This window comes from Mixophyes fleayi, chromosome 2, assembly GCF_038048845.1.
Source record: "Mixophyes fleayi isolate aMixFle1 chromosome 2, aMixFle1.hap1, whole genome shotgun sequence".
Lineage (NCBI taxonomy): Eukaryota > Metazoa > Chordata > Amphibia > Anura > Limnodynastidae > Mixophyes > Mixophyes fleayi.
The window spans coordinates 187,912,641-187,925,433 of NC_134403.1; the positions used below are offsets into that span (position 1 = coordinate 187,912,641).

General features: G+C 37.8%; 1 protein-coding gene across 2 annotated transcripts in view; it reads right to left on the minus strand.

Annotated features, from left to right (window-relative positions):
* Window positions 1-1,485: 1,485 nt before the first annotated feature.
* The window catches only part of SRRM3 (serine/arginine repetitive matrix 3), a 356,479-nt gene continuing 345,171 nt past the window's right edge, over window positions 1,486-12,793 (minus strand). For both annotated transcript variants that reach the window (XM_075195126.1, XM_075195125.1), the window contains 2 exons: window positions 10,287-10,424; window positions 1,486-2,601 (listed from right to left, as the gene is read on the minus strand). In XM_075195126.1, coding sequence (XP_075051227.1) covers window positions 2,406-2,601; window positions 10,287-10,424 — 334 coding nt within the window. In that variant the 3' untranslated portion in view covers window positions 1,486-2,405. The remainder of the gene's footprint in view (window positions 2,602-10,286; window positions 10,425-12,793) is intronic.

Here is a 12,793-nt window from a genome sequence, read left to right on the forward strand (position 1 = left end):
CATTTAGATCTTCTGGGACTTTATGACAGTTACCAAATACAAGATTAGAGATAAACTTCAAATAATTTAAACTATACATTTTTTCATAAGAAATAACCATTGATGGTCATTTGTTGCATGTGGATTTCAACTGCATTAACAATGCAATAAAAATGCAAGATATACAAATATCAAGGGAAGAGATACATATTGTGTGAAGTAATCATCAGTTTACATACATTACATTTCCTATTATTAAGAAATGTATTATAGTGAATATACTGCAAGAGTAAACGAAATATGTTCAACTAGAAGCTTAATCCTTACTGAAAGGACAATTCTCATGAAATCTTCCCATATAACTTGAGTATAAAAAGTAAAACTGGTATTGGTCAACCGAAAACAACTTGAACAATAAATTTGTTATCTTTGAGAAACTATACAACATATATATTATTCTAATACAACATAAGTAAACATAGGTCTTTTGTCCACTTAAATAATATGATTCTGCTTTGTCACTTTTTTAAGATGAATGTAACTTGTGTTGCAGCCATGTAGAGTCCTCTATAACCACAGGCTTCCGTGACTTGGTACATGGACTGGACTGTGCATATTAATCAAATATACAAGATAAGCAGCATTCGTTGTCTATCCATGTGTACGGAAATATACCAAACAGACTTTTTTGTTCGTCGTGGCTTCAAACCAATATCCTTTCTTTTTTTTTTCTTTTTTTTAAGAACATGAAACGGATAAATGATAAAAAGGAAGAAAAACTCAACATAATGTTTTGGAGCCATGTTCTTAAAAGTTTTAAATCATCCATGTAAAAATAAAAAAAACATCCTTAATAGTTTAACAGATTGATCTTAGCATGTCCGTGCAATTTCTTTTTCAGCTGATAGCTGAAAATCAACAAAGTCTTGAGCTAGAAATCAACAGTTGTTCTTGATGCCAGTAAACTGAAAATAAAGTCCTCTAAATAAATAAATAAATAAAATATACTTTAAAAGTGCCTCTATTCTGGTAATATTTACGTAATGGTGGTGTGCCTCTATTCTGGTAATATTTAAGTAATGGTATCCTTTGTAAACTTAAGGGTATAGTAAAGATAATTCATAAAATTCATAAACTACATAAATAATTTTACTACATTGAAGATTTGTGCTGCTGAATACTATAAACTTGCATTAAACTAGTTATCTAAATTATCTTAAGAATCGGGAGAGAGTATTTATTTTAGATGTGTGTATACCTTGTCTGCGTGTGAAATGCATGGTCAGACTTGGGGATGAAACATCAGTTTGAGTTATAATTAGGACAGGTTTTTGCCGCTGGTGAGTCACAACATTCTATTGTTTTTATACTGTTAGGTACAGTTTAATGAAGCTTTCAATTTTAACTTTCTGAAATACTTTTGACAACAAATTTTGTTTACTAGGCAGTTTTGAAGTTTTCGTGAATTTTATATGATCTAACTAAAAAGCTTCAACTAAGATCTTTTTCAATAATTAGGTAAGACAAATTGTCAGACTGCTATAAGGGAACATAGATGATTGAAATAAATGTTGTCAAAATATTTATTGTGGTAGAAAGCATATACACTGTAAGGTCATGCTACAAAATGATAGTAAAAACCATTCCTTTTGCAGAATAAAGTCTATGGGCATTCTTAGAAAATCTCGAGGCCACACAAAATCCAAATGGAGTATACTAGCTATTGACTAGGCAGCCATGTAGTAATAAGAACATTGAGGGACAATTGTCAAATGGCCCTACAATTTAAACTATTATCACTTAAAAATAAAATAATTGCAATTTAATCATTGATATCTAGAATTTTGTGTGCAGTATCATATTATATCACTTGCACTTTACACAATCTTTATATTTCACACGTATTGAAAAAATTTATTAATTTTTAAAGGCATTTAAGAGTCACATTATAGTTGACTGTGTTTTACAACTATTCCAGCTACTGAGTATTTGTCCTTCACAACTCATCAAAAAACAAGTAAAACTGACTGTTAGAATACTGCCCAATCTCACCTTAAATATTCATTATGTATTTTTAGAAAGTACAGTCAGTCAACCAGTGTTGATGACATGCATCCTTGTGGCTTCTGTGCTTAGTGGCAATGGGATCTCAGCTTGAAAAATACATGGAAAACCTCATACTGTACAAGATGTTTGAATGAACATGAGACTATACATTTTTTGTGGTTTGCTTGATTGTTTGATCTTAACATGATGTAATGGATGCTAAGCTAAAGATAGTGAGGATATATATATATATATATATATATATATATATATATATATATAAAATCACATTCCACTCCTGTGATTTTCTTGAGCTAATACACAATCTACTTCAGGAAGCAAAAGTGATTAGTAGGAGAGTTGTTTTGATACACTGAGGCTTAGAATCCAGCACTCTCAGAACTGCTCCTATAGCTAGCACTTCGACTGTGGCTGGGAGAGCGACTCCGAGTACGGCTATGACTGTAGCTGCTGTAGCTATCGTAGCTCCTGCTTCGACTACGACTGTGGGAGTAGCTGCTCAGGGAGCTGGAAGAAGGGCTAGGTCGGTAGTAAGGAATCGGGCGCTTCCGGGCACTGAAAGTTAAAGACAATATATAATAGTTAGATCAGAATGCAAAAAATTGAAAGCCTCTGAAAAAACAACTTTTCAAGGATTCTACCAACCTGATTATTGGTTAAGAAATTAGTTTAGAAACAGACACATGTTAGGTTTGGACGTTTAACAATAAATGTTATACTTTGATATGATTTTTAATGTCTACTTAGTTTGAAGTTAAAAGGAATAGCATAGTGGTAATGGGTGCAAACTTTTTCCAAATAAAATCATATGAAGCATAACAAACTGTGATTTACCAGAGTTATGTTTAAACTACTGGCACTGCAATCTGACTGGCTGAGCATCCTGGGAATTGTAGTTCAAAAGCAGCTGGAGAAATACAGATTTGAAGAGCCAGATACAGAACACCCCGTTGGACTCAAAAGTGATCACCAAGGTGTAGTATATAAAACATTAGATTGTGCTTTGTTTGCCCCACATTATCCACACCTCAGACACACACTGAAAATGTAGAGTTACAAGTGGTTAGCTAATAATTGAACCTATAAGAATAAATAGATGTTAGTGTCACACAAAAAGGAATTGCACTCCAATTCATCAAAACGTATGAAAGCTAAACAGTTTGAATTATCGTAGAGACTGGTTACATGGACTAAAGTCTTGAAGTGGCCCTTCCATGGTGAAGAGGATCTGAAGAGCCTTTCCAAAGCCTGTCTGTTTTTTGCACTGTTAAAGGTGGGTGGCAGGATTAGCATGCTTAATGATTGTCAGCCTATATTAAACGATCATATCCTTGAAAAGGCAATGTATGCTTTTATGTGAGTTTTCTTTGTAAATTGAATTTCGATACATTCAAAAATTAGAAAGGTGCTTAATGTATAGATGAAATATGCTAGCAGAGGGATTGTGTGCTATACCACAATAATTTTTTTCTTTTTCTTTCTTTTTTTTACCGTCGCATTAGTATTTTATTCCATACAACGGAGTGACAGTGATGCAAATAGCAGCTATCAACACTAAAGCTATTTGCACCTTTCTCAGAATTGTTTATGTGACAGAGACCAGCCATCCAAAAATGACAAGATGGCATAAAATGGCATGTCATTACTTCTTTCAGCACCTCTTTGACTTTATGCATTTTGACACCTGTTTTTTTCCGTGTATTGTGTGCCTTAGTCATAGACTAACCATTAAAGTACCGACAAAGGAACTATGATAGCGTGCTATATATATATATATATATATATATATATATATATATATAATATATATATATATATATTTATATATATATATATATTATATAGATATATAAATATATCCATATTACAATAAATCTAGATAAAAAGAGAACATGGATAGTTTTTCGTAACATGAGTGGAATGCAATAGCTTTTTGCCTTTAGAAAGGTGTCATAGTCTGGCAAGAACTGTGCAGCACATACATAGTAGAGCAGAGAGTGTTAAAAGACCAAAGCCGAAAAAAGTAAGATCCCAATCTGAAATAGACTGTACGACGACAGACTTTCTGGGAGCTGTTAGTATTTTGCTATAAGGCTGAATTTCTCTTTAAACACCTGACATCAAAAGAGATGGTGGAACTTCATCTGGCAAAGGGCGGAGTGGCCAGGTTACCATAGTAACCAGGCATACTTGCTGTAATGCACGTCATTGGAAGCACGTCTTCACACGGAACCTTAACATGGGATGGAATAGCATAAATTTACATGATAAACATATAGATGTCTGTTCAGTAAAAAAATGTTTAGAAATTTAAATAAAAAGAATAAGAAACAATTCAAAGAACTAAACCTTTCAAACAAGGAAAACATATATTAACTTATGAATCTACCACAATATTCGGAGCACAATTTGACACTTTTATAGTTATTTTTGTATTCCTATTCTGGTCTTCCATTGTATTAAATTAGAAATTGCTATAAGTCACTGCCCTGAATTCCCGTTTTGTATGCATATCTTTTATGAGTGCTGATTAATCAAGAATTGATTTTAACGTGTACTGTTTCTCTTTTCATGTGTTGTCTTTACATTTTTTTGATGATAAATAAAATGATACCTTTTAATATGTTATTTGGTGTTGGAGTACCTTGGAAAATTCCTGTCTAGTATTCTCATATATTAACACTTACTTTTAAAAAGGGTATACAAGGCTGTACTACAACTCAGTTTATTAATATATTCCAGATTGAATTGTGCGATATCTAACTAGATTGCAATGCTTATTCATATCTGAAAGGGCTAGATATTCCAGGAAACTCCACATGTTTATGCATAGCAAGTTGACATCAAGTAACTAAAATTTTCTTAAAGATTTTGCCCATTGTAGTTACAGTAAATGCATACAATATAGTAATTGACAAAGGTGTTCAATTTATTGGCGGAAACTATTTTGTTGGCATAAATAACTATCTATGATGTTTAATTCCTTAATTTCCTTTGCACAATCTAAAATTTGTTAGTTTTGTCCAGTATAAGCAAATGACATTAGTAGTATTCTGATTTATCTTTTTATCCTAATGTTAAAGACACCATGAGACAACATAAGCAAATAAACTGTTTCTCTATTTTTGTAATAAATACTTTTTTTTCATACAGAGTGATTTACATGGACACAATTGCTTGAAACATTCGTAGCAGAGATAACTGTTCCCCTCAACCCTTGATACTCTGTAGAAGAGCTATTCTTACTATATACACTTAGTGACTACTTTATTAGGTACACCTGTATACTTGCTTGTTATTATTATTATTATTATTAATTTTTATTTATAGGGCGCCAATAGGTGTCCGTAGCGCCGTACAGGGACAAACAAATTACAATACAAGGTGAGACAGCACAGTACAGTAAACAGTAAGCACAGTAACTCAGTAAGCTCAATGCACAGCTAGAGAGGGCGAGGGAAGGGAGAGGGGAGATCCGAATACGACGGAGTCCAAGAGGGAGGGAGTGGAAGACAGGGAGACCCCCGGAGGGGGAGGTGGGAGCGGGAGGGGACGAGGGGTGGAGGGTCCTCGAGGAGGAGGGTTAAGTAGCTGGAGAGCAGAGTAAGAAGTGGTGGAAACAGGAGGAGAGATGGCCCTGCTCAGAGGAGCGTACAATCTAAGGGGAGGGGAGGACAAACAGAGAGACGCAGGGGAGAGAGGGAGAGGAGGGGGAACGGAGGCAGGGAAGGGGAATGAAGGGGGAGAGGCAGAAGATAAGGTAGGAAGTTAAGTGGGAGACTGAAAGGCTTTAAGAAAAAGGTGGGTTTTTAAAGCCCGTTTGAAACTGGACAGATTAGGGGAAGTTCTGATGGAGGAAGGGAGCTTGTTCCAGTGGAGGGGGGCAGCGCGGGCAAAGTCTTGGATACGCGCGTGGGAGGAGGTTAAAAGGGGGAAGAGAGGCGACGGTCATAGGCAGAACGGAGAGGGCGGGATGGAGAGGATTAGAGAGGAGGGTGGAGATGTAGGGTGCAGTGGAGTTGGCAAGGGCCTTGTATGTGAGTGTGAGGAGCTAAAAACAGGATTCTGAAGGGGAATGGGAGCCAGTGAAGGGCTATGTAGAGGGGGGAGACAGAAGAGGAGCGTCGAGAAAGGAAAATAAGTCTAGCGGCAGCGTTAAGAACAGATCGAACGGGGGCAAGATGAGAGTGGGGGAGGCCAGTAAGGAGGAGGTTGCAGTAGTCCAAGCGAGAGATGATCAGAGAGTGGATAAGACATTTGGTGTCACCTTGGGAGAGGAAAGGCCGTATGCGAGCGATGTTACGCAGCTGGAAGCGGCAGAATTTAGCAAGAGAGAGGATGTGGGGGCTAAAGGAGAGAGAGGAGTCGAGGATGACACCAAGGCAGCGAAGTTGGGGGACAGGGAAGATAGAGGAGTTGTCAACAGTGATGGAGAGGTCAGAAGGGGATGAGGTATGAGGAGGAGGAAAGACTGTGAGCTCAGTTTTGGCGAGGTTAAGTTTGAGGAATCGAGAGGACATCCAGGAGGAGATGGCAGAGAGGCAGACGGACACCCTAGAAAGGAGGGAGGAAGAGAGATCAGGAGAGGAGAGGTATAGTTGAGTGTCGTCAGCGTGAAGTTGGTAGTTGAAGCCGAAGGAGCTGATGAGTTCACCCAGGGAAGAGGTGTATAGAGAGAAGAGTAAAGGTCCCAGAACAGAGCCCTGAGGGACCCCGACTGGAAGGGTGGACAGGGGGAGAGAGACTCAGAGGTGGTGACAGAGAAGGATCGGTCAGCAAGGTAAGAGGTGAACCAGGACAGGACTGGGCCAGAGAGGCCAAAGGACTGGAGGGTGTGGAGGAGGAGGGGGTGGTCAATGGTGTCGAAGGCTGCAGAGAGATCAAGGAGAATGAGAAGGGATAAGTGGTCCCTGGCTTTAGCAGAGAGGAGGTCATTGGTGACTTTAGCCAGGGCAGTTTCAGTGGAGTGAAGGGGACAGAAACCAGACTGGAGAGGATCAAGGAGGGAGTGTTCAGAAAGGTAGGAGGTGAGACGGCTGCAGACGAGCCTCTCGATAATTTTGGAGGAAAAGGGGAGAAGAGATATGGGGCGATAGTTAGAGAGAGAGAAGTGGGGTCAAGATTAGGTTTCTTAAGGATGGGGGATATGAGAGCATGTTTGAAGGAGGAGGGGAAGATGCCGGTGGAGAGGGAAAGATTAAAGAGGTGAGCAAGGTGGGAGCAGGTGGTGGAGGAAAGGGAGCGAAGAAGGTGGGAGGGGATGGGATCCATTGGACAGGGAGAGGGGGGAGAGGATGAAATGAGAGAGTGGAATTCCTCGCCCATTGTGGGGCGGAAGGAGTGGAGGGGAAGGTGGTTAGGGGAGGAGGATGGAAGTGTGGGGGTGGTGGACGAGAGAATGGAGGAGGAGATTTTAAGTCGGTTTGCCTAGATTTTAGAGGAGAAGAAGGAGGCGAAGTCGGAGGCAGTCAGGGAGGAGGAGGGGGGAGGGGGCTAGGAGAGTGCTGAAGGTGGCGAAGAGGCGGCGGGGGTTAGAGGACTGGGAAGAGATGGGGGATTTAAAGAAAAATTGTTTAGCGAGTGAGAGGGCCATAAACGGATGCACATTTGTTAACACAAATATCTAATCAGCCAATCATGTGACAGCAACACAAGGCATGCAAGACATCTGCATAGACATGGTCAAGAGGTTCAGACCAAACACCAGAATGGGGAAGAAATCTGATCTAAGTGACTTTGACTGTGGAATGATTGTTGGTGCCAAACAGGGTGGTTTAAGTATCTCAGAAACTGCTGATATCCTGGGATTTTCACGCATAACAGTCTTTAGATTTTACAGAGGACGGTGCAGAAAACAAAAATCATCCAGCGAGCGCAGTTCTGTGAGCAAAAACACCTTGTTAATGAGAGGGGTAAGAGGAGAATAGCCAGACAGGACAAACTGAAAGGAAGGCAACAGTAACTCAAATAATTATAAATTACAACAGTAGTATGCAGAAGAGCATCTCTGAACACACAGCATGCATGTTGCACCTTGAAGTGGATGGACTACAACAGCAGAAGACCACTTCTGTCAGCTAAGAACAGGAAGTTGAAGCTACAGGCTCATCAAAACTGGACAGTTGAAGACATGGAAATGATAGGGTCCAAATTTGGCATTAACAACTTGAATCTATGGATCCATCCTGCTTTGTGTCAACAGTGCAGGCTGGTTTGGGAGTGTAATGGTGTGGGAAATGTTTTCTTGGCACAAATTAGGTCCCATAATACCAAGTGAGTATTGTTTTAATGCCACAGCATTGTTGTTTACCATGTGCATCCGTTTGTGGCCACAGTCTACCCATCCTCTAATGGCTACATCTAGCACGATTATGTAACATCACCTCAAGCTGTTTCCAAGGACATAACAATGAGTTCAGTGTACTCCAAAGGCCTCCACAGTCACCAGATCTCGATCCAGTACAGCACCATTGGGATGTGGTGGAACGGGAGATTCACAGCATGAATGTGCAGCTGACAAATCTGAAGTAGCTGCGTGATCCTACCATGTCAACATGGACCAGAATCTCTAAGAAATGTTTCCATCTTCAAGCTGTTTTAGGAGCAACAGGGGGGTACTACCCAGTACTAGAAAGGTGTACCTAATAAAGTGACAACTGAGTTTATTCGCTGTACTGAACAGACTAAAAGTCTTATTTTAGTATTATTTTTCTTTTTTTAATATATTTATTTACAGCAAAATCTTAGTTGTTTCCAAGTCAAGTAGACAATTTAATAGATTATGTTATGTACAAAACTAAGACAGGTGTAGGTAAAAGACTAACATTTAGTTTTACAACCTTGTCTGTCAACTTTGTACATTTTGGGGCTCATGTCGAGCTGGGCACATTTGAACACACAGGAAAAGACACAGGCATATAAAAAGAGCATTTACATGCATATGTTAAGTTGGAAGCATCTCAAGATGCATCAAGCTGTACCTTACTCTCATTTGTGCCAGGAGTAACAAGAGTGTTTATAGTTATAGTGTAGATGTGGCTTGATAGTATTAACAGTAACTTTCATATTATCCTATTTATAAGGAATATAAAATGTAATTAAACACAAATTAAATACAAACATGTGTTGTTTTTCCCTTTAAACATTAAATTCTTGTCAGAATAGCAATTAAGGAACCCAAACAGACGGTTGCAACTTCATATAATATAGCAGCTGCAGCCACTCTAATTATTTAAGAACAGGTCTACATCAGCTGCAATTAGGTGAACACTCCCTTACTGTACTTGGCCACACTTGCCAGCCTTTCCCCTCGCTCATTCCACCTCTCCAAGTGTAAGATGCAAAAAATCTAGATACGGATGTACTGTATGAGTGCATATTTTTCATATGCACTGTAGGAAAATGTGTACTTTACTTGTACATCCAAGTCTACATGAACCCCTTTATGGCCAACATCACAAAAATTATATTATAGTAAAGCAGTTATTCAAAAGCCACTTATAACCAAAGCCTTTGTACATCGGCATATACTATAACCTGATGAAGGCATCCCTTAGATTTTTTATTACTGGAAGAAATAATTTTGATTTAAGAGGTTCTTTTTCTCCTTTTATATCTGCACAAAAACAAGAGGAAACTTTCATCCCACACTGTCTGCTCCTAATTGCTCAACATGCTGAGTAGTGTTTCTAAAAGAGGGAACATTTATAGAAATTGGTGCAGCGTTAAACTAGAGTGAATCAAATATGTTACATGCTAGGTACATACCATTTATATTATAAGCATTAATGAAATCAACACTTTAACAGAAGTCAGATGAATACAACATTTTTTAGTGGAAAACAGATTTATATGCCAGTGACAAAAGGGTTTGTTTATCTGGGTCCTCCCCAACCACAAAGGGCAGATTATTATAAGTTAACATTACACTAACTCAAGTGGGTTCTGCACTATTTTATTTTGGGCTTGTATCATGGCATATAATGGCGCAACACTTTTGTATATTTAGGAAAGGGGAAATTGGACTTACATCTTGCATCACACATTAATAAAAGTGGCACACAATTTTATAAATATATCACAGGAACACAGCTCATTATTTTCTGCTTTTATAAACATCCCAGCTGTTTCTGATCATCACGCTGACCACCAAGGAATACAATGTATGCAATTTTATTTTACCTGGGGCATACAGGGGTCCACACAACCTTTCATTGAAAAACAGTATTTATATCATTAACCTTGTAATTCTTCTTGGTTCCATGAAGCTAGGAGAATCCCTCCTTCTCTTCCGAATAGGTGAGTAACTTCTGGAGCGACGTCGAGGCCTTGCTGCCTCTGTGTCATTATGTCGTGCTCGGGTCTCACCTTCTTTCTCCCTAACAGAATGAAAAACAGAGATGTATTACATGAACACATTTTTTCATGTACATAAGGTAGACAAAACAATGTAAATATGTGATAAAAACACTTCTCTTTCATCCCTAGTACAGTGCCAGTTATTTCATATTACTTTCATAGTAAATAGTAAAATATTTTGCTACAAAGATATTTGGAAACATGCACTTTAATATACAGAATTCTAAAACAACAAGATGTATATTATCAAAGCGCGCAAAGCTGGGTGGTCAAATTGCACGTGTCATTCAGAGAAATGGTGAAATTATTTTGAATAGGTCTAAGCGCATAGTCACAGGTGGACATACTGGGGCTTATGGAACTACATAATCCAGCATGCCCATGGCTGCCAAATCATGCTGGAGCTTGTAGAACTACAAGTGTCAGCATACCCTGGCAGCTAGTGTCCAGTTGAAAAAGTAATTCCACAATGGTACCTAGTATAAAAAAAACACAATGACAAAGCATCCAGCTTTATGCACCCACTCTGATTTTCTGTTTTATACTACCCCGAGCTTCACCTATGGCTCCTGCTTTTATTGAATAAAAGCTGCGGCCATAGGTGAACCTTAGTGTGTTATAAAGTCAAAAGTAAGACTGAACATGGTTAGAGCAGCTTACTTCTATATCACGTGTCCTCCTCCACATAAAATAGGGACGACACAGCATAGGAAGTTGGAGTACAGTGCAAGAGCTGAAGCCATGATTTTTGACTGAACTCTTTGGACAGGGTAAGCAGGAATTGTTTATCCTCAGTGTTATCAATAACACCAAAGCTAATTAATAGTGACTAATTAGTGCCAATTAGGTTAGTATAGGTGAACACAGGTAATCATTACTGATCTAATGACCATAAATTAGTCACTCATTAATGGCCATATCAGATTAGAAGTGGGTGGTTACTGGTACTTCCCTGTGAAGGGTGACTGGAGACATATGGGGAAGGTCTGAGTGGCATGTGGGTGTTTTGGGGGGTTTGAATGTTTTAGAGTACAGGAGGAATCTGAGAGAATGTGGAGCATTGTGAGGTTAGTGGTAGCATTTTGTGGCAAGTGGATGATCCGAGTAGCATTTGGGGGCATGAGGGGCACTTGTGCACTTAGTGGCAAGACTACTTTTTATCTTTAAAAAAAAAAAAAATTGTACAGCCCTTTTGAAGGTTAGAGGGCCTTTGTAGTTTATCAGGTTGCCTGTCACTGTCCTTTTTTGTAATTATGCTTTTTCTTATGCATGACACATTTTGCCTTTACTGTATAACTGACAATGTAGCACATATTATTTTGGATCATTATGAAAAAATAACGTAAAAAATTTAAAACATTATAATCAGATTATGGAGAAAACCATCAAATTTAATAACATTAAATAGCAAAAATAACAAAAAATAAATCAAATCTATTTAATATTATAAGACTAAATATAGGGAAGCCAGGCTTGGTTGATTTTTCTTTGCATGTTATATAGAATGTATCTCATGGCTGAAGTCTCCCTTCACAATGAGATACGTTCTTATCATTCTCCTGGCTTCTTCATTGGCTCCCTATCACTGTCACCAGGACCTGTGTATGAAAAGATGTCAAATATTTAGGGTAACTATACATGTCAAGTACAGTAATACTGTATAATATTCTTCTCTTAATATATCATAGCATGAAACTAGTGTTTTATTAGAATTATTATTATTTGCAATTCGGTCAATATTATTTTGTTTTTCTAATAATACTGTTCTCTATTATATTAAGGCATGCACTTCCAAAGCGAGGACGCACCATTCGTGAGGCATATTGCACACAAAAATATACTATTAATCCTGGTGCAAAATGTGTCCTTATAATTCAGTCTAATACAATAATCCAATCATTAATATGATATCTTATAAAACTTTACTTTTTTCCAATACTTAAAAATCTATTTATTTATAAACACACACTATAAATTATATGGGCCAATAATAGAATAAAATAAAATAGTTCAAATCAATTAATCACCATAGATATTATATACAAAAAGGTCCATATGTGACGTGCCCTGCAATCCCTAATAAAAAGTTTAAAATCATTTGAAATTATCCAAAATAAAAAGGAATAAATCAAAACATTTGTTCAGTCTTGAAGTAGTTCAAAAACCTTTACGATCATATAAGAATAAATTCATCAGCTTTATGTTCTTGCTTAAAACAAAAAAACGTTCATATAACCAAATATAAAACACCTTCTTCTTTCTCTGTGTCTTCTGCTAGCCTTTATTAAAATCCAAATCAGCACTGGTTTTAGATTATTTTTTAGGTAGCACATCATTCACAGCCTTTATTGCACAGTACACATACAGGGCCTGATTCATTAAGGAACAC